The sequence below is a fragment of the Rhinolophus hipposideros genome, assembly GCF_964194185.1.
Source record: "Rhinolophus hipposideros genome assembly, chromosome: 13".
Taxonomy (NCBI): domain Eukaryota; kingdom Metazoa; phylum Chordata; class Mammalia; order Chiroptera; family Rhinolophidae; genus Rhinolophus; species Rhinolophus hipposideros.
Window position 1 is genome coordinate 62,228,758 of NC_138059.1, and position 23,046 is coordinate 62,251,803.

Consider the following 23,046-nt stretch of genomic DNA (forward strand, 5'->3'; position numbering starts at 1 on the left):
TACCCGTGGTCCACCATGGTCTAAAAATACTAAATGGAAAGTTGCAGAAATAAACAATTCATAAGTTTTAAATTGCACACTGTTCTGAGTAACGTGATAAGCTCTCATGGTGTCCTGCTCTGTCCTGCCCAGGACATGAATCATCCCTTTGTCCAGCGTCTCCACATTATACATGCTCCCTGGCTGGTAGTGACTTAGTAGTCATCTTGGTTATCAGATCGACTATTGTGATATTGCAGTGCTTATGTTCATGTAACCCTTATTTTACTTAATGTCACATTCACATAACCTTTACTACAGTATATTGTTATCATAGTTCTACTTTATTATTAGTTGTTGTTAATTTCTTACTGTGCCTATCTTATAAATTAAACTTATTCATAGGTATATATGTGTAGGGAAAGAATAGTATATGTAGAGTTTGGTACCAACCGTACTTTCAGGCATCCAGTGCGGGTTTTGTCACATACCCCCTGCAGACAAGAAGGGACTACTGTAGCTTAAGAATCACATGTCTTCTTATTCTTGAGTGTTTTAAAGAGTCTTATTTAGCTAATGTATCAATTATTCAGTCATACAACATTCATTTAAAAAGTTGTTAGGACCTACTTACTATGTCCCAAGCACTATGCTAAGTCTCAGGGACACAGTTATTCATGGGAATGCTCTCCCATTATTCTACGTATGTGTGTTATGTACATATTAGAGTTATTGTTTTAGAATATAAGTTTCATGAAGGTAGGGAATTGGGTTTTTTACCTCACATAGTAAAAACTCAATAAATATTTGTTAAATAAATGAGTGAATGGGGTCAAGACCTGTGAGTAGACAGAGTTTGCCATGAAGGAGGAAATTATTATCATTATCAATCACCGAGGGAAGAAGTGAGTCTTCTTTGAGAAGCCAGAACAGTGCAAATGAGGATGGGGCTCAGCTTCTTTTCTTGGGCTAAAATTGGAGGAATTAAACTATTCAGAAAGAGAGATCGTGGATGTCAACTAGATACAGGACACTCAAGAGTTAGGAAAGTAGACTCAAACAAGAACTTTTTTCTCTATGTCCTGACAAGGACGAGGCAGGCACGTAAGCCCAGATGTATGTAATTTTTATATAGCTAATTGCTATGTGCCAGGCACGCTTATATATATCAACTCATTTAGTCACACCAAACCTATCATGTAGGTTCTACTTTTATCTTCATTTTACAATGTGGAAACTGAGGCACAGAGAAGTTAAGTAACTTGTCAAAGGTCACTCAAGCTAGGCACAGCTGTGATTCAAACTCAGGCATTCCAGCTTCAAAATATATGTTTTTAACTAAATTCTTTTATATACTATATACAAACCATACATTACAATATAGAAATGTAAGTGGCTATCCAACTTATATTTTATTAGAAAATCCTTTGTTCAAATAAACTCTTATATAGAACCCAAATAAAAATTTAAAAATTAAATAAATAAAAGTAGGCCTTTGGGGTTGATATCAGAAGAGATACCCAGATTTCCCAGCCTCCTTGCCTTCCTTTTACCTTTCCTTGACCTCAGGACACATCCACCAAACTTTTAAGATTCCATGGCACAGTTGAAAAACTATTCACTTTTATTTTCCCCTTTTAATTCATTCTGTATCATTTAGTTGGTATCTTTTGTTGTTATTGTTGTTGGTTTTGTTGGTTGGTATTGGGATTTTATTTTCTCAATTCTTGATCCTGATTCTTCCCTTCCAGGTCTGCAGGGTATACCAATATGCTTTCTGGAGCTTAAAAAAAAAGAAAAGAAAAGAAAGAGAAAGAGGGAGAAGAATAAAAAGTGAAGATCATTAGTTGATCTTCTTCATAAAGAGTAGTTGATCCTGTTCCTCCTTGTGAGCTTTTCTCTCATAGCTTTACAACCACCCAACTTCTAATTGTGTAATGGAGGATCGAGAGTTTTAGCATATGTCTTTTAAAATACATTTTGAACTTGGCGGAGGCTTAGCCCAATCTGTGGGTGTAAGAGAGGAACCTGGTATAATGCAAGAGGGTAGACTTTGGAGATAAGCAGACCGAGATGGAATTCCAGATCCGGTGCTTACTGTTTACCTTGTGCAAGTCACCTAACTTCTCAGTTTCTTCATATGTAAAGTGGGGATAACAATATCTATTTTACAGTTTACAATTAGGTAATGTATAAAAATAACTTGCCTATACTATAGGCAGTGAAGAATACCTTTTAAAATCATTTTCTTCCCAAATAAAAGTATTATTTTTAAGGTGATTACATTTCTTGTCATTTAATGCAAAGATATTTCATTTTAAACAGAACGATCTTGTTTCTCCTTTTGACTATATATAGGAGACTATCTAGTTGCTATGTCATGTGCTACTTGAAGTTAATTCATCATTGCCTATAAGTATCAAAATTTATCAGAAATAAAATTGCCTCAGTTTATAGTATTAGTGCTACTTTATATGGAAATAATAGTAAACAAAAGTAGATACTTTACAGCTAATTTAACGACTGAATTGTTACTAGTTCTAATCTTTGAACCATCTGATCATGTACAAGTTTCATTTAGTGAACACATATTTTCTTTTGTGTTTAATAATTTTAGATGAATCCGTGAATAAAATGAATATAGGAAATGAGTATAAAATTATTGGAATTCCAACCTGTGTAAAAACTTCACAAACTTCTGTCTGTATAGAGGCAAATAACATAACTTTTTGCAACCCAAAAGGTGAGGAAAATGTTAGTATCATGCATTAACAAATATTTAAATTTAAAATCAATTGTTCAGAAAGTAAGTATTGGCTGCCTGAGTGTTGGGCACTCTTCTAAGTAAGCACTAGGGATTCAGTTGTGATCAGAAAAGTCAAGGTTCCTATTCTTAAATCAGATGGTAGACAATCAGTAAAGGTGTAAACTAATCAATAAGACAATTTCAGATAATAAATGCTATGAAGGAAATAAAATGGGATAATATAGAACCTTGCCCATGGGAAGGACTCCTAAACTCTTTTGCCTAAACCTTATTTTTATTTATTTTTTATAATTAGCAATGAGAAAACAATGATTGAGGGTATCAACAGAGATTAGTCAAAAGTTTTTTCTACCCTAACCTTTATTTTCTAGTTAAGGCAATAATAAGTAACTGTTAGTTACTCTAAGAAAGAGAACCCAATAAAATAGCATCCTTTTCCTTATCTGAGTTCTAAGCCAATCAAGAGATATAAGACAAGAGAGAAAGGCAGATCATGGCCAAAATATCACCATTGTTATTGATAACAACGTCAACATAAATTGAGCTTAAGTAAACCAAAGTGGAGAGCAGACCTGCTCTTTTTACTTGGCACACAAAGGTCTAAATGTAGGAAAGGCTAGTTAAATCTTGAATAGAGTTAGCCTTTTTTTTTTTAGAATCCCTAGGTAACCTTCTGCAATAATAGAGACTCAAGTTGAATTTAAATGCAAGTGGATTCTAGATACTTCTGCTTATCTTGTAAAGAAAGCTTCAATAAAAATGTTGATGAAAGAAAACACTAGTGGACAATAGACATTTTAGTGATCTTTTAAATATTTTCTGCTGTGAAATGTTTCAAGATTTATTGATTTGGTAGTAGAACATGACTTATATGTATCGTGTTTCCCCCAAAATAAGACCTAGATGGGCCATCAGCTCTAACGCGTCTTTTGGAGCAATAATTAATATAAGACCTGGTATTATATTATACGGGGTATTATATCGTATTATATTATACCAGGTCTTATATTAATTTTTACTCCAAAAGATGCATTACAGCTAATAGTCCGGCTAGGTTTTATTTTCGGGGAAACATAGTAGGTGGAAAAGTGCTTTCTCATGATGAACTCCAGAATTAGTCAGATTTAACCACTCAAATGTAGCAAGAGCTACACTAAGGTACTAAGCCTTCCTTAGTCCATGGGCATGGATGAGTAGAAGAAATCATTACTGTATGATGGCAGCCCAAGAGGAAGGAGAAAGGGCCTGGGTCATACATGCACAGCTATTCCTCCCTAACCATCCCTTTCAGGAGCTGGACAGAGTGAGGGAGTGGAGATCTAGAATGTTACAGTGCAGTAGAGTGTTTTCAGAGTAGTGGAGTGTAAATCTTCCCTTTCAATAGCAACATTCAAATATTTCCCATTCTTCTTTTCAGTCCTCATTAAAGGTGATATTATTTCACACATAGAAATAAAGAAACAAACACTGCAATACAGGAGCCCCCTAATCTGCCTTTGCTCACATAGTTCTTAAAAGCAGGAAAAGGAGGGATTTGCTTGTAACCCACAGACAGTCTATGTGGACACGTGGGGTGACTGCTTCCTTTTATTCTCTGGGATAGAAATGATAGACCGTGGTGACCTCCAATCATAATTTAACATCATTATAAGAATTTAAATGTGGCATTAAAAGAATTGCAATCTGATATTTTAGATAAATAGAATTAGACATCTATAATGTCGTTTTCTTGTTTTAAAACCGTTTTTAACATATGTATTAATATTTATTTTCAGTTCCTTCAGGGATTAGTGACCATTTCAGGTGTCTCCTCTCTTTGACTTCCAGCTCATGCTGGAAGTTTGCAGCAATAATCGCCAATATCTTTGCATCACAAATTGTTCCCCCCGGGACTTACAATTTGCTCAAACTCTGTTTGCTGATGAGTCTAGTACAGACAAGTGACCGTAACAAGGACCTGGAAGATTGCCTGGATATTTTAATTATAACAAGTGATGCTCTACTTGTGGACAGGTAAAATACGTGAACTTTTTCAAATTATAAATTGGTCACAGATTTGCACAAATCCTTTCCATGAGCATTATTACAAGACATATTTAGAATTTTTCTGGGTAGTATAATATTTAAATAAACTTTTACCAATGAAGTTTAAAATGTGAATTGAGAAATGAGATATTTACTTTCCATACTTTGAGAATTTAACCATTCAGAGTTTCAACCTATTTCCCCACTCAGACCTTTACAAATAAACGCATCTTTCGCATTTCCCCTATTCCGTAGCTTAGTGTTCTGCTTTTGTATCGTTTTCATTTTAAAATACTCTCTCCTCTAAAACCCAATAAGCCATTTTCTTATTTTTCTTTAAGATTCCACTCAATAATACTGACTCACTGTACCCAAATAAGGCTGTCAAAAGTGCCAGAATTACTGTTTTTGGGGAAATCACCCTAACCTTAGAATAAGCCTCTCCTCAGCATTTTGGGGCGCCTCACTAGCAAGTACCTTTTATTAAGAGTTACTTAAATGTTCAAGAAAAGCTAGGAGTATGCTCCTTATATTCGTATCTTTTATGTAATTGTAAAATTTATAGAATGAATTTAAAATTAAGAAAATAAAATTCAAATTAACTATGACTTAATTGGACAGATGGTGTTTTGCTAAAATTAAATCAAAATTGTATTGCAATGTAAATATGGTGCTAACTGCTACAGATTGCACCAATTTAATCTTCCAATATGAGCATGACAGTATTTGTTTCCTCACAGCCTTACCAACACTGGGTATTATCAAGCTTTAAAAATTTTCCATCTGATTGGTGGAAAATGGTATTTTATTTTAATTTGCATTTCTTTAACTGGAAATAAGTTTTAGCATTATTTATAGCTTGTGAAACACTTCTGTTATTTTTCTATGAAACTCCTTGACCGTTGTTCACTTTTCTGTTCAGTAGTTTATTTCTTATTGTTTGTGATACCTCATGAATTAAGGCCTTGTTCTGTTTTCCTGTTTGTCATTCACCTTTGACTTTTCCTATGGTATTTAAGACTCATGAGAGATTTGTTTTTTTTATTTTGTTTTTGAGGTAAAATTTACATACAGTTAAATAATCAGATTTTAAGTATACAATTCAATGAGGTTTGACAAATGCATACAATCCTATAAGCCATCACCAAATTAAGAGATGTAGAACAGTTCCATCACCTCAGAAAGTTCTTTCAGTCCCTCTTCCTTAGTTTCAGTTTCTTTTTCCGCTGGTGATTTCTGTCACCATAGATTGATTTTCCTGTTCTTGAATTTCATATAAATAGAATTATACAGGGCATACACTTTGGGTCTGGTCTCTTTCGCTCAACGTGTTTTTCATGTTTTTGAGATTAACTCAGTTGTATGTATCAGTTGTCCATTGTTTTTATCAATGAGTAGTATTCCATTACTTGCATATACCAGAATTTGTTTATCCATTCTCCTAATGATGAAGGTTTGGTTTTTGCATGTTTTGACTATTACACATAAAGCTGCTATAAATATTCTTGTGTAAGTCTTTTTGTGAACGTGTTTTCATTATGTTGGATAAATACTTAGTGGAATTGCTGTGTCATAATGTAGATGTATATTTAACTTTATGAACTGCCAATTTTCCAAAGTGGTCGTACCATTTTACATTCCTACCAACAATGTAAGGTTCCACCTGTGCTCAGTCTTTCTAAGTTTAGCCATTCTAGTTTGTATGAAATGGTACCTCATTATGGTTCTAATTTGCATTTCCCTGATGACTGCTGATTTGAGCTCTTTTTCATGTGCTTGTTGTTACTCATATTATCTCCTTTTATGAAATGTATGTTCAAGTCCTTTGCTCACTTCTAAATGGGGTTGTTTTGGATGCATGTCCTTTGTCACATATGTGTATCACGTACTTTGTCACAGATGTATGAAATTTTCTTCCCAGTCTGAAACTTGTATTTTTTTTCTTGAAGATATCTTTGATGAGCAGACTTTTTGGTTTTGATGAAATCCAATTTATTAGTTTCTTATATGTTAGTGTTTTCTGGGTTCTGTTTAAGAAATCTTTGCCTCCTACCCCAAGATCATAAATGTATTCTTTTATGTTTTCTTCTAAAAGCATTATAGTTTCGCTTTTATATTAGTTTTGGTATTTATCACAGGTTGATTTTATATATGGTTTGAGGTCGGAGTCAAGGTTAATGTTCTTCCTATGCATTTATCTAATTTTTTAATACCATTTATTGAAAACTTTTTCCTTTCCCCATTGAATTGCTTTGGTACCACTGTTAAAAATCGGTTGAACTGGGTATAAACTTGGTATAAAATTGAACTGGGTATAAATTTATTTGAACCCTCTTTTCTGTTATTTTGACCCCTTTGTCTATAATTACACCAATATCACACATTCTTGATTGGTGTAGCTCTATGTTAAGTTTTGAATCTGATAAGGCGAATTTATTCCTCATTTTCAATTATTTTTTTCACTATTTTAGGTCTTTTTCATTTTCTTACAAAGTTTAGAATCCATATGTTAATACCAACCTTCCTCCCTAAACCCCGTCCAAAGAAACCTTTAAGGATTTTGATTGGAATTGCATTTAACATAAAATTAATTTTGGAGAGAATTTTTTTTTTAGGATTTTTTTTTATTGGAGAAGGGGAACAGGACTTTATTGGGGAACAGTGTGTACTTCCAGGACTTTTTTCCAAGTCAAGTGGTTGTCCTTTCAATGTTAGTTGTGGAGGGCGCCATTCAGCTTCAAGTTTTTGTCCTTTCAGTCTTAGTTGTGGCGGGCGCAGCTCAGCTCCAGGTCCAGTTACCATTGCTAGTTGCAGGGGGCGCAGCCCACCATCCCTTGCGGGAGTCGAAACTAGCAACCTTGTGGTTGAGAGCCTGCGCTACAACCAAGTGAGCCATCTGGGAGCTCAGCTGCAGCTCAACTCAAGGTGCCCTGTTCAATCTTAGTTGCAGGGGCGGAGCCCACCATCCCTTGCGGGACTCCAGAGATTGAACTGGCAACCTTGTGGTTGAGATCCCACTGGTCCATATGGGAATCTAACCGGCCACCTTTGGAGTTAGGAACATAGAGCTCTAACCGACTGAGCCACCGGGCCGGCCCTAGGAGAGAATTTATATCTTTATAATGTTGAGTCTTCCAATCTGTGTATATGGTATACATCTGCATTTCTTAAATCTTCCTTAATTTCGCTCAGCTATGTTTTGTAAAGGTCATGCACATGTTTTGTTGACTTCTAATATTTGATATTTTTGATGTTATTAAAATTGTAGTTTTGTTATTTTCATTTTTCAAATATTTGCTTTGAATATATAGAAATGCAATTGATTTTTGTACTTTGACTATGTGTTCTGTGAGATTGTATCAGTATTTTTAAAAATTCCTTTACTGATTCCAATGTTTGAGGTCCATTGTTCTATATAACTAGAGTCTGAGCCTGGCTGCACATTAGAATCATCTAGGAGAATTTTAAAATTCATACACATATATATGGTTGTGGTCCACTCCCAGAGATTCTAATTTCCCTGGTTTGGGGTGGGGCTTGACACTAGAATTTTTAAAAACTCCCCACATGATTTTAATGTGAGTTGAAAACCACTGCTCAATAGGCTTGCAAGTTTCTTTCTAAATCTCACTCTCTCATTTCATATATCTTCAAACTAATACCCAAATTCCTTGGAATGGCACATACACTAGACATTTTACAGCATGTACCTATCCCCATTTAAGGGATGCTCCTTCTCCCTTTTGTGCCCTGCATGTCTGTGTCTGCTCATCACAGTTGACTGTACCAGCAAGCTATGATTTCTGTGGCTAGACTAATCATATTCCTTTCTTAGAATTTAAATTTGAGAAATGAAGAGGCTGAGGCAACTGGCCAAGAGATTCGAAAGCAAAAGATTGTATCAAGGGTTACCAGGCAGTGGGATAGTCATGATGGGCTATTGGCAAGCATAAATGCAAAACTTCTGAATCAACAAAAAAAAGTAATCCAGAAAAGGAGGAAAGCTCAGGTCAAAAGTCACCTCTCTGTAGCTTTCTTTGACTTCCTTACAGGAAGAAATAACCTTGTGGTTACAGATGTTCTCATGACAGCATTTCAGGATTTATTATATTGTGTTTTAGTTTTTTGTTTATGTCTCTCTTTCTAGGCTGTGAGCTTTCCAAGTTAAGGACCAGGTCTCATGTATGCTTTTATCCCTAGATCACGTGCTCAATAAACATTGAATCAAATTAAATTTGATTGTGTAGCTGTTACACATCATGATTTCTGAAAACCAAATATTAGATAATAGTAATGAATAATTTATTTTTTTCCCTAGGCTTTTGAATTTTAGTATAAACCTTGTGCCCCGTGGTATACGTCATCCAGTCTCTACTGAAATTTTTCCCACTCTGTCCAGAAATAAGTATGGAACTGGAGCAGTTAGTATTCAGGCTGGCAGTGCTTTGCTAGCTAAAGATGGTATCTGCTTTATAGGAGACTTGGCTTCACACAAAAAAGATAAACTTGAACAGCTTCAATCAGGTAAACAGTATTTTTTTCAAATTAATTTTCATCTGTTTAACTTATAGTCTCATCAGTGCTGAAGACTTACTAACAGTCAAGATTGTATTGTACTCATTTTAGAAATTGAGAAATTGCATTAAATGACATTTCTCATTTTACCTTTATAAATAAAAACAGGAATTTAATGGGCAAATGTACTGTTTTAGCCTTTGCTCTCAGGTGTGCTAACACATGAGTTTGTATTGGGCCAGATTTATTTCCTTTTCTTCTCTTACTGCATTAGCTAGGACTTCCAATATGATATTGAAAAGCAGTAGTGAGAAGGGACATACTTGTCTTATTCCTGATCTTAGCAGGAAATCTTTGAGTTTCTCACCATCAAGTATGATGCCAGCAGTAGGTTTTTTTGTAGATGTTCTCTTTCAAGTTGAAGGAATTCCCCTCTATGTCTAGTATACTGAGATTATATATATATGTGTGTATATATATATATACATGTGTGTATATATATGTATGTATATATACATATAGGTATATATATATATATATATACATACATACATATATATATAGTGGATGTTGCATTTTATCAAATGCTTTTTCTGCATTACTGCTGTGATAATGTGATTTTTCTTCTGTAGCCTATTAATATTATGGATTACATTAATTGATTTTCAAATGTTGAACCAAGTTTGCATACTTAGAAAAAAATCCCACCTGGCTGTGGTGTATAATTCTTTTTATACATTATTGGACTCAATTTGCTAATATTTTGTTGATGATTTCTGCATCTATGTTCACAAGAGATATTGCTCTGTAGTTTTCTTTTCTTGTAAAGTCTTTGTCTGGTTTTGGTATTAAGATAATGCTGGCTGGGCCAGATTTATAAGTAACAAAGATATGGATAGATATGGACTGGGAAAAGAGCAGTCAGGGCCATGCATTCTTGGGATACCAGCAAGAATGCGCAGCAATGATCAGAGTACATAGCATATTGCTTCTCCCTATAAGAGAATGCAGAAATAGATCCACACTAATACTGTCAATTGATTTTTGACTATGGCACCAAAGCAAGTAAATGAGGAAACAAAAATTTTTTTCACCAAATGATGGTGGAACATCTGCATATAGATAGATAGATAGATAGATAGATAGATAGATAGATAGATAGATAGATAGATAGATAGATATAAAACAAATTAATATCTGCTCACCTCAACTATACACAATAATTAAACATGGATCGTGTGCTCGCTTCGGCAGCACATATACTAAAGATGGATCGTAACCTAAATGTAAAAACTAGAACCATAAAGCTCTAGAGGGTAACATAGGAGAATATCTTCATGACCTTAGGATAGGCAGAGATTTGTTAGAACCCAGAAAGCAATAAACAGAAAATAATTGATAAATTAGACTTTATCAAAACTAAGAAGTTCTACACATCAAAAGGCCTATTTAAAAAGTGAATAGGCAAGCAAAAGAAAATAATTACATATATATATCTGACATAGGACATGCACTTAGAATATAGAAATAATTACTACAAGTCAATAATTTAAAAACAACCCAGCAAAAAATGGGCAAGAGACTTGAATAGTGACTTCACAAAGGAAGACATACAAAATGACTAACAAGCACATGAAAGAGTGCTCAGTATCATTAGGTAGGTATTAGGGAATGAAGATAAAAAATGCAATGAGATACCAACATTCATGCTAGCAGGGCCTGCTTCATGCATGTGGAAGAAGCATGCATGCAATTGCACAGAGGTCCTCCTTCCCCTAGAAGAGCCTGGCACTTGGTTAAAACACTACTCTCACCATCTCCAAATTTGTAACCACAAGATTGCCACAGGAATACGAAAGACTGTTTGGGGAATATAATCAATAATGTTGTAAAGATTTTGTAGGGTGTCAGACGGGCACTTGTTTTATGAGGGAGACCACTTCATGGACGGTGTAGATGCCTGATCACTGCTCTGTACACTTGAAGCTGAATAATAATGTCAACCATAATTTAATATACATATAGTCACGGGATGTGGAGTGCAGCATAGGGAATAGAGTGGAATTGTAACAGCTGTATACGATGTCAGAGGGGTAGTAATTGGGGAAGGGGGGTTATCACTTTGTGAGGGGTGTAAATGTCTAACTATTACATTGTTTTGTACACCTGAAACTAATAAAAATATACTCTCATAAAAACATTTTTAATAATTTTATCATTGAACTTGTGTTTTGTAAGGAAGTCCAGTAAGACAGTGGAGCTTGCACATGAGCAGAGGAGATACAGTCACACGTGTCCACGTGCTGCCCCCATTTCATACAGCATTTGCAGTCACTGTGCGACTTCTGCAACACAGTTTGTAATCAGTTTGATTCTCACTGGACTCCCATGCATTGTGAGTTCACTACAATTCAGTGCTCATGTTCCATATCAAATCATCTTCTACTGAGTAAGAGGGGGGCACTTATAGCCCCAAGACGCTCTCATTCAGATCAGACTTGCTTTTAAGATAGAAGAAACACGGTAGCTTTCTAAGAAACACAAATGACCAAGGAACCCATGATATTCTTTTTTATTTGGTTACTTACCCGTATTTGGCAACCACTTACACTGAAAATGATGCTATAGCAGGAAAGGGAAAGATAGGGAAACCCATAGTTTCTTTTCCTTTCAGTCCTTCCTTATTCATTTGTAAGCTAAAAGGAGAGAGTTTGGGGGAAACGTGTACATATCAAGAAGTAGAATACAGTTTGTGCAGCATTTCCACTGCTCTGGTAAGAACAATCAGTATAGGTATATACTAGCTACAAACTATTAGTGATTCCACATAAGAGTTAAATGCTCATATATTTGTATTTAAGACTTTATTTGCACAATATAAAACTAAATGGTAAAAATCATGCTAATAAAAGTTTTTCATTTTAGAATGGCAATTCTATTACGTTTTTTGGTAACAGTTTTATTGAGGCGTAATTTGCATAACATACGATTCACAACTTAAAATCATAGTTTACTGGTTTTTAGAATATTCACAGAGTTGTACAACCATCACTACTGTCTACTTTCAGAACATTTTCATCACCCTAAAAGGAAACCCCATACTCATTAGTCGTTGCCCCCCAAACCCTCTTTCCCCACAGTCCCTGGCAACCTAATGTACTTCTGTCTCTATAGATTTGCCTATTGTGGACATTTCTTGTAAATGGAATCATACAATATATAGTAAATAGTCTTTTGTGACTGACTTCTTTTACTTGGCATAATGTTTTGTTTTTTAAGATTTTATTCGGGAAGGGGAACAGGACTTTTTGGGGAAGTGTGCATTTCCAGGACTTTTTTCTATTGGGGAACAGTGGTGTGTTTTTCCCAGGATTCTCATCAGCTCCATCCAAGTCAAGTTGTTGTCCTTTCAGTCTTAGTTGTGGAGGGTACAGCTCAGCTCCAGGTCCAGTTGCCGTTGCTAGTTGCAGGGGGCACAGCCCACCATCCCTTACTGGAGTTGCACCAGCAACCCTGTGGCTGAGAGGACATGCTTCAACCAACTGAGCCATCTGGGAGCTGAACGGCAGCTCATTGACTTCATCCTAGTTGCAGAGGGCGCAGCTGGCCCATGTGGGAATCAAACCGGCTGCCCTGTTATCCAGAGCCCGCTCTCTAACCAACTGAGCCACCTGTCCGCCCTAGCATAATGTTTTTGAGGTCAATGTTGTAGCATATATCATTACTTCAGTCCTTTTCTAAAAAATAATCTGATAAAATACACATAAGGTTTACCATTTTAACCATTTTTAAGTGTACAATTTAGTGGAATTAAGTACATTCACAATGTTGTACAACCATCACCACTATCCATTTCCAGAACTTTTTTTATCATCCCTAATAGAAACTGTACCCCTTAAACAATAACTCCCTATTCCCCGCCACCTCCAGCCCCTGGTAACCTCTATTCTACTTTCTCTCTCTGTGAATTTGCCTGTTCATTGAATCCCATTCCTTTTTTATGGCTGAATAATATTCCATTGTATGCATATACCACTTAAAAATTATTCATCTGTTGATGGACACTTGGCTGTTTCTACCTCCTGGCTATTAATCATGCTGCTATGAACACTGGTATACAAGTATCTGTTTGTATCTCTACTTTTAACTCTTTGGGGTATATACCTAGAAGTGGAATTGCTGGATCATAGGGTAATTCTATATTTAACTTTATGAGGAGCCACCAAACTTTTCCAAGGTGGGCACAGTATTTTACACCAGTAAGGCATGGCTATTCTAATTTCTCCTTGTCACCCCTATTACATTTTATAAGTAATAACATATTTTTAAAGGTAAAAGCTTTATATATTAGTACTCTTAACAGCAGTTTTTCCCTGATTTTTGATTAAGAAGCCCACATTTTAATTTTACACTAAGCCCCACAAATTATGTAGCTGGCCATGGCTATTAGAATGACAAAAAATTAGAAAGATTGACAACCAATTTTGCCAAGGATGTGGAGAAACTGGAATTGTCATGTATCATTGATGAGAACATAAAATAGTATACCATTTTACAAACTGTTCTGGCAGTTTCTATAGAGTTAAATATGTATGAACCTTATGACCCCAGAGGAAGATAAACATGTATAAGAAAGACTCTTTTATCATGAATGGAGAGAAGACTAATTGAAGAAATATTTGAGAGGCAGAATCCTAGTAAATGGATTGAATTCATAGATGGAATGGTTATAAGGGTTGAAGGAAGGATAGAAAGAGAGTAGGATGTTTCCACATTTTTTTGTTTGCGTTTTAAGTAGATAGATACTGATATCCCTAATTGTGAGTAATGCACCCAGAGCCATTTGAGGAGGAGAAATACTGAATTTGGTTCTGTACATATTAAATTTGAGATATATTTTTCCCTAGTCATTGTTGTTCATATTCTCTCTCAATCTTTTCCTCTCTCACTCCCACATAGATAGCCCACTTGCTATTATTTTTTTCCATTATAAAAGAACATTGCTTAATTTCAGCCTCCCTCGTAAGCCTGCACTATGTGACCAATCTCCTAACCCTCTGCCTATTCCACCCAGACACTGACCACAATTCCAGCTACATGCTTTGGACTGCTGGTTCTCATGAAGTCATGGGACATGTAAACATTCAAATATTTTTCTTGCCTTGATCTTTTTATGGAAGATCTTTTTATGGAAGAGCCATACACATCTCACAAAACAATCAAATAAACTTGTGTCTTTAACTGTCTAAATTTTAGACAGTGAAATTCTATGTAATAATAATTGTTATTGATTTGTAGATATACAGACCAAAATTAACTTAAGTAACAAATGGGTAATGTTTTTTGACTTAGTTATGGAAAGCAGAAGCATCACAGTATACATCCCGGGAAAGAAGTTTGGGGATGATATTGATCAACAAATGACTTTTCCGGTTCAATGCAGTTTTTGGTCTTTTGTTAATATGGATTCATCTTCAAGGAAAAATATGCAGAAACCCAATACTCTAATTGGTCAGATGGTAAGGTATACGTATTTTTTTTATTAGAATGTTGTTCAGGGAATGTAGCCACAGATTTTAATGTTTTTGTTGTTTGTAATGTTTTGTTATTAACCCATTTCTATACTTAATTGGGTACTAGAACTAAATAATGACAGTTTGAAATTTTTTTGTTTTTTCAATCATACAAAGCAAGTATCTGCTCACTAGAAATTATTATTTGAATAGGTAGTGGGGGAAGCTTTAATGAATAATGTGTAAGAAAATTCTCAATGAAAAGCATTTAAAAAATTTTGGTCACTATAAATTTCCATGCTATTCAAATTCACCTTAATTAATAATTAATAATAACAACACATAATTGTTATAATTATAGGTATATAATTTAATATAATAAAATAATAAATATATGAATAATTTAAATAATTTAGAATTATTTCCAAAGTGTTGATGAAAATGCCAGAATTTAATGTTTGCCTTTTACATTTTTGTTTACTGTAGGATTGCAGTTTGATTCCAGCTAACCTTGTAGAGGCGTTTGGATTATTGATTAACTGTAATGAATCATCTCCTTGCCACCCATTTCTTCCTACTGTGCAACATACTTTAAAGAAAGCCATTGATCCTGAAGGACTGCTTTATGTAGCTTCTAAACAGTTCACAACTGAAGATTTTGAAAAGGTAATGGTAGAAAAAATGATTACCAAGAATACTTGAGCTAATGTGTCTCAGCCTAAACAGAACTCTTTTTGAGCATTCAATTTTCTTTATTTCGAATTGTTTTATTCCAACTTGCTTCTAACTTTTAAACATTTTAAGGACATTGTATAGAAAATATTTAGGATCATAATTAAATAAAAAACTGAATAAGGACATAGATATTAAAATGTTGAGTTTACTCTTTGCACCATCTAAATCCTCACATCTTAAAGACTCTCAATGAAAGGAAAGCCAAAAGAGAATATTTCTATAGAAAATTATGAGAAGCTGTATAGCTATACGGTTATTTACATTTTGTAGACTATTCAAAGGGATTTCCTTTATGTGAATGCCTTTAACGTCCTGATTGTAGGGAATATCTATCATGACTCACTAATTCACTTTAATGTCCTGACATGCAAACATGTGTGGCATGTTCAGAGAACCTGAGAGTAGATGATATAAATTTAGTAACAATTTTCATAGCTATTAAAGATACTCAAGTATTTACAAGTGAAGCCCTTTTAATATTAACTATTTAGAAATCTGTCCATGGTAGAGATAAAGTATCTGGGTAAGATAGATTAAAGGCAGGGAATATCAGGAAGTGGGAATCCATGAGTCATTATTATTTTTTTGTTCATACCTGCCTTCCTTGAGGCATATTGCATGGGTAAAAGGTTGAAAGGTGAGGTAGACAAAAATGAATTATGAGCATTGTTTCTTCACATAGATTAGAATGGAAAAACAACAATATTGATAGTACAATAAGGTCTTTCTGTTTATTTTAGTATATAAGAAAAAAGTAGTTTGTCTCTAGGAATTAACATACTAAATAAGTAGATACACTAATGAACCGGAGAAATTTTTACCTAGTTTTTCCCAGAAAAACAAACAAAAATCTGTGGGTTTATTAATTATTCAGGTATTTACTGAATATTTTATATATATATATATATATATATATATATATATGAGCTTATTTCTATTGTTTTATATTCTCACAGAAACATGAATTTTTTTACTTTAAATAGGTTATCATTTAACAGATAAAAACAAGATACATGAAACAATTAAGGGACAATTTAAGTGCTAAACTAGGTGAGACTGGCTTTAAGTATTTCAGGATTCAGAAAGGAAGATACCAAGTAGAATGCAGGACTTGGGAAGATTTCATAGATGAGGTACGACTTTAGTTGGGACTTAAGGAAAAGTAAGAGTTAGATGACAGGAAAGATGGGCATGCTAAACAGAAATAAAAAGAGGAGCAAAGGCATAAAAGTAGAAATGAGTAAACATGGAAAACTGTAAGACCTGTCTGACTGGAAAAATGTATTATGGAGTCATCGGAATTAAGATCTGGAAAATTTACAGTAAGACTGGAAGCTCAGGCAAAAGAGTTTATAGTTGATTTGTCAGACTAGAGAGAACAGGCTGGTGTAATAGTGAAAATGATATCTCCAAAAGATAAATCTGTCTATCAAACAAAACACATTTGATGGAATATGTTACAGCCTGGGCTCTCCAGGAGGCATAGTGAGATGGAGCTTACTGTGCCGTTCCTTATTAGGAAACGCTCTTCTATCCCTACCTGTAGACGGGAGAAGGAAGTGGGACTGGACCGAGGAAGGGGTTGAGCTGCGATGGAGGCCCAAAGAGAGCGTTGCAGGCCCCACAGTGTGCTGTGGAGCTAAAGAGACCCATCGGAGTTCTCCTGCTTTGAACAGAAATAGAGGGGCTTTATAACACCCGCCCCACCTCCACCCCGGTCAGTCGTTTGATATGAGGCAATCCCTGAGGAAGTTGACAACTGGAGGCCAGTGCTGACACCACTCCTGGCAGCTGGGGCAACAATCCTTTCCTGAAGGGGTATAGGTGGCACATCACTGCACCTCCATAAAGTAAAACCTAGAGAGGGCTACTGATGTAATTAATAGTGTTATTATCCAGTTTGGAAGGCCCAGAGGGAACTGTAGAGTATAAGGAGAATAAAGAAGACAGGATATATCCAACCCAGGATATACCCAGAAGGTTAAAAAAGTTATATTTAAAACATAAATATTATAGTTAATAGAAACCTTATTATGGTTAATTTTTCATTTTGGTTCTATGAGTCTAAAAGCAGAAAACAATTAGGATGGTGACAAGTCTGGAAATGATGTCATTGAATAAGGACTTAAGGAACTGGGAATCACTCAGATAGAAAGAAAAGCACAAAATTAAGGAAATGAAACAGGGGTAATCATTGTGCTGAAGACTTATTCTCTCCCCAGACCTTGCTCAGTCTCCAAGGTCCATATCGGTAATAGATAACACAGTACCTCTCACATTGCTGGTGTTTAGTTGTGTTCTTTAAAAGGAAGAAAGGGAGGAAAGGAGGACAAGGTCTAGGGCCAATGAGGTAAAGTTATAAGTAAATAAACTGTCAAAGAATTAAAGCTATTCAGAGGGAAATGAGCTTCTGAGGAGAGCTTCTCTCTCCCATTGAAATTCTCTGAGTGAGCCTTTATTCCACTGGAAGCAAAGACTTGATAGTCGTTCCAGTATATTTCACAGAACATTTCCGCACTAAGGGGGAAGAAATTATTTGGGGTAAACTTTAATCTAGTTCTTAGAAGTAAAAGACTATGATTTAAAATGCTCAATGACATTGGGGTGGCTCCAGATATTTAATCAATTTTGATATAAATAAAATAGGCAAACTTCAAAATAAAATGACAATATACTTTGGATTTTTATAATGTAGATTCTATAATAAAGTTTAAATCTCTTAAATTTTTCACACTTTTATTTTAGCTGCTGGCTTTTGCAAAGAATTTAAATGTAGAATTCAGCTTGGAGGCAGAAAGAATAATTCATGGCTATTATCTAGCAAGTCGCAGAATCAGAACAGATTCTGTATGTGGATCAAAACTGTCAGCATCTGCATTAAAATATTTGTAGGTATTCAATGTAAAGTTTTAAAGCCAGTATTAACTTTAAATGATGTTTAATTATTTATCTGTTTCATTTATTTCTTTGTTTGATTGTTGGTTGGCTGGTTTATAATTTACCTTGTTCTAAAAGAATTTAAGGTGACTTAACAGTTCTTTTTGTTATATTGTTACATCATTTGAACCTCCAATGATTTGTTTTCACTAAATTAATTTTTATTGGTCCCTCTGTATAAGGTGTGGCTGAGAAAATAGTGGCTGCACTGATTTCAAATGCAAATGATTTTTGTTTTTAAATGTAGCTGTTTACATTTGTGGGGAAGAAATTTTTCTTTACCCTTTTGGTTTTTCCGAATGGTCTAATCATTAAATTGACGTAAAACAAATGAACAAGAGAAAATAAGCAAATTTAATTACATGCGTATATATAGAAACCCCACATATGTGAGAGAGTCAGAGACCCCACATGCATGAGAGGTTCAGGGATGGAAAATTAAAATGGGTATATATGGCATTCTGAGCTAAGGATGAGGTAAGGCGCCTTGGAGCTTCAGAGGGAAGGCCATTCACAGGGCAGTAAGAAGAGCAGATGTTCAGTCATTAGATGTTTGCCCTGCCCTGTAGATAGGTCATAAAAAGTTATCTCTGGTAAGCACTCTTATTATGAGCCAGGCCCCAAATTTAAATTCTTTCAGAGAGAGGTAGAAGTTTCTTGTGAGCTTGCAGGGTCTCAGTTGCCTTCAGCTCAAAATAATCCACATGCCAAAGTGGCATATATTGGGGAGGCCTGTTCTGAAGCCCTTCACATTCCAGGTATTTTGTAACTGAACCTAGAAAAAAAAATCTTAAGTATATTGTTCCTTGTACTTTTAAATACTTTAATAGGCTCATCTATTATTGTTCCTTGAAAAGTTCTTTTAAAAACTAATTTTTATTATCAAAGTGAAGTATAGACATAGTAAAGAGAAATCTAAAATAGTGAGTCAAGTGTCCTATTAACCCTACCCATTTCTATCTCATTCCCATCACTGTGAACAATTTTTGTGTATCCTTCTAGAAATCATCCATTCAAATACTAGCATATACAAATATGTAACTTAAATATATGGCATATAGTACACATTTATTTGAATATTATATATTTTAGATGAATGTTATTTAAACATTATATATATGTTATAATGTATAAATATACATAGATACCCTTTTTGCCCAAATGGAATTATACATGGTATACTTATCACACTGTCTCACTATCAGCACATAAAGTATTGCCTCATTCTGTTCTAACAGCTGCATTACAGTTTTACTGTGTTGTGCTGTAGCTATACCATAATTTAGAGTCCCCTATTAAAAGACCATTACTTCATATGACATAGATTAATGTATAATCTCAAACAAATGATAAAGTAGGACCAAGAGTAAAGCAATCCATTAAATAAATAAATATCTTCTTATAACTGCAATATAAGACAAATGAATGACTGGAAGGAAATGTCAAGTATAGGTCTATAAGAGATAAATATGTTTAGTTAATTTCTCCAACTGTGTATTTAGCTTCACAGAGCTGAAAAAATGCTGACGGTAGAATCAACTATGATATTTTAAAATGGTAAATAGAATTGTATAATGCTTTTCATTTTCTGAAGTAATATTTGAAATACTTAAATCAATACTCAAAGCTTAAAAGCTTTGAAAGTCCTCTTTCTCATGTTTTTTCACCATAGTAAAAAGATACTTAAACTCACCTATCTTCATTTTATATTTGACTATATTGATAAAAAAATAAAGCAGGGTTAATTTTAATGTTAACTCTACCTTTTCCCATTGTAGAAATAAACAGTAGAGGTGGAGATGGGGTTTATAGCAAAGTAAATGAACCACTACTCCGAAAGAAGAGTCATTAACCTTGAATTTCTCTCCTATTGTATTTCTATAGACCATACCTAGTAACACCATCCTTGCTTTGCTAAAGAAGTGGAGCTGAACAATACTCTTTTCCTAAAAGGCTGTGTACATATTCTGTTCTGGTCAACATTTTTAGAAGGAGGTTGGGTGAGACATCAGGAACATGATAATCAAATTTGTAAATAAGCAACTCTGGAGAGATCTTCACAAATTTGAATGATGATCTTAATTTAACAAGAAGAAAATTAATAGGAAAAATGTAATATCCTCAATTAGGTCCAAGCTCCCTATATAAGTATGAATGGATAGGAAAGGGTGATGTGGCTTAATATGAAAAAGACTTGAAATGTTATTCTTTTTATGCGTAATATGAGTAAACAGTATAACATGGCTGTTAATAATACTGTGCTTTGGGGTTGCATTAATAGAATATAGTATCACGAGTAAGAAAATGTTAGTTCTGTCTCTCCTCTACTCTGCTGGTCAAATCTCACCTGCAATACTGTACTGACAAGGAATAGTAACCAAATCTGCTCTCTAGGAGAGGAGCCAGGACGATGTGGGGCCTGCACGTTATGTCTCATGAATATGAAATAGGAATACTTATCTTGGAGAAAAGAGAACATTAGGCAACTAGAAAAGTTGTCTTTGACTATTTGAAGAGCTGTCACATTTAAGAAGTATTAGGTTTGTTCTGTAATCCCAGAAGACAAAACTAGGTACCAGTGGGTGGAAATTGCAATGAAACCAATTTCATCGAACATTTATATAATCTTTGTGATTGAGTTCCAAATTTTTCAGTTGCCTTATTTGAAATTACAAAAACCCTGTGAATTATTATTATCCCCATCTTATAGCTGAGCTTCAAAAATTAAAGAATTTATACAGTCACACAGCTAGTGAATTTTGGAGACTTAGCTTCGTTTTTCTGATTCCCAAGTCCAGCAGTCATTCAAGTACATTACATATGCCTAATGAGAGCTTAAGCGAGATTTTTCAGGTAATCAAAGGCAGTTTCAAAATGAAAAATAGGGCCGGCCCCGTGGCTCAGGAGGCTGGAGCTCCATGTTCCTAATGCCGAAGGCTGCTGGTTCGATTCCCATATGGGACAGTGAGCTCTCAACCACAAGGTTGCCGGTTCAACTCATAGAGTCCCGCAAGGGACGGTGGGCTCTGCTGCCTGCAACTAACAACGGCAACTGGACCCGGAGTTGAGCTATGCCCTCCACAACTAAGACTGAAAGGGCAACAACTTGACTTAGAAGAAGTTCTGGAAGTACACACTGTTCCCCAATAAAGTCCTGTTCCCCTTTCCCAATAAAATCTTTAAATACATAAATAAAAATTAAAAAAAAAATAAAAATAAAGGAATGGATTGTTTCATGACTCCTAGTGATTCCTAGGAGAAGCTCAAAAGAGACTAGACAATAATTAGTATGATGTTGTAGAGAAAATTCAGTTATCTGATGGAGTATGAACTTTGAGCTCAAAGATCTCTTCCAACACTGAAATTTCGATTCTTTGAGGACTTCAAATAGATGAAGAACTGGAAGAAAATACCAAGGATGTGTTTGTAAAAGACATTTAATTAGGTTAATTTTCCCAACTGTGTATTTATCTGAACAGAATTTGAATGGAGAGGGTATAGAATCATAAAGATAAGCCGGGGTGGAAACGAACACTTTGATAATAAGTCAGTATACTTGCTTGCTCTGGAAAAGTCTGTTTAACTTGGTAGGGATAGAAGGCTTTGGAAAAAGCCTAAATTTTTTTAAAAGTAAGAATATGCTGATCTTTAAGGTATGGCTTATATTTGCATATGTCTTGGTTTATTCCTGCCAAAATATATTATCTTTGTAATATCAACATATTTTGATTGGCATCAATTTTGTTTTTAGAGTTTCCCTATCTGAAGCCCATGCTCGACTGAACTTAAGGAATAAAGTTATTAAAGAAGATGCACTAATAGCAGCCTTATTATTTGAAACATCTCTCACATTGAAATATGGTAATCTTTTAAATTGTTAATGACTACAAATAATTATATTTAAAGATAAACATTTTTAGTCTTAAATTTTTATATATATTTTAAATATTATTTTCAAGAACAATACATTTTTATCTGTTAGGGCCTGTTTTAATTTGACATTTACTAATTGTTTATAAGTAGTATCATCATCTGATATTTCTTATTGTGCATGAGTGTTTCTGTACTTGAACTTTTGCAATTTAAAGAATTCTAGGAAAAAAACTACTTAATACCTAAAATGATTTTAAATTTATCGTCCTTTTAAAATAACATACAGCATTTAATTGTCATTCAGTACCCCAGAGTGGAGTTAGGCGTGTAGCCAAAGAAAATATGATCATCTTGCATGACCACCTTCTCCAAATTGCTAGTTATGTTATGACTATTGATAGCATTTTATTATTTGAAATGAATGGATTTATTATGGTTTTCATAGTATAAACACAAAAGTGCTCCTAATGTAAGAGTGAAGAGAGTTATTCTGACAAAGTTCTTTGTTGAATTCGGTGAGACATTAATTTTGATGAGACCTACCATGCTTCAAACCAAACTTTAGTTCCAACCCTCGGACTGAAAGGGTGTTTTAACACTGACTTTTCTATGTGTTTGTTTAGTGCTTTCATGTGCTTTAAATTCAATTTATAACTTTTTGCAACTATCCATTAGAACATTAGAACTTAGTTCTATAATTGT

The 23,046-nt window shown here is 34.5% G+C and overlaps 1 protein-coding gene across 1 annotated transcript in view; it reads left to right on the plus strand.

Annotated features, from left to right (window-relative positions):
- MCMDC2 (minichromosome maintenance domain containing 2) overlaps positions 1 to 23,046 on the plus strand; it is a 29,791-nt gene that overhangs the window by 3,694 nt on the left and 3,051 nt on the right. The window contains exons 7-13 of the mRNA XM_081070449.1: positions 2,597 to 2,722; positions 4,522 to 4,759; positions 9,090 to 9,295; positions 14,639 to 14,805; positions 15,286 to 15,465; positions 18,280 to 18,422; positions 22,223 to 22,332. Of these exons, the coding sequence (XP_080926575.1) occupies positions 2,597 to 2,722; positions 4,522 to 4,759; positions 9,090 to 9,295; positions 14,639 to 14,805; positions 15,286 to 15,465; positions 18,280 to 18,422; positions 22,223 to 22,332 (1,170 nt within the window). The remainder of the gene's footprint in view (positions 1 to 2,596; positions 2,723 to 4,521; positions 4,760 to 9,089; positions 9,296 to 14,638; positions 14,806 to 15,285; positions 15,466 to 18,279; positions 18,423 to 22,222; positions 22,333 to 23,046) is intronic.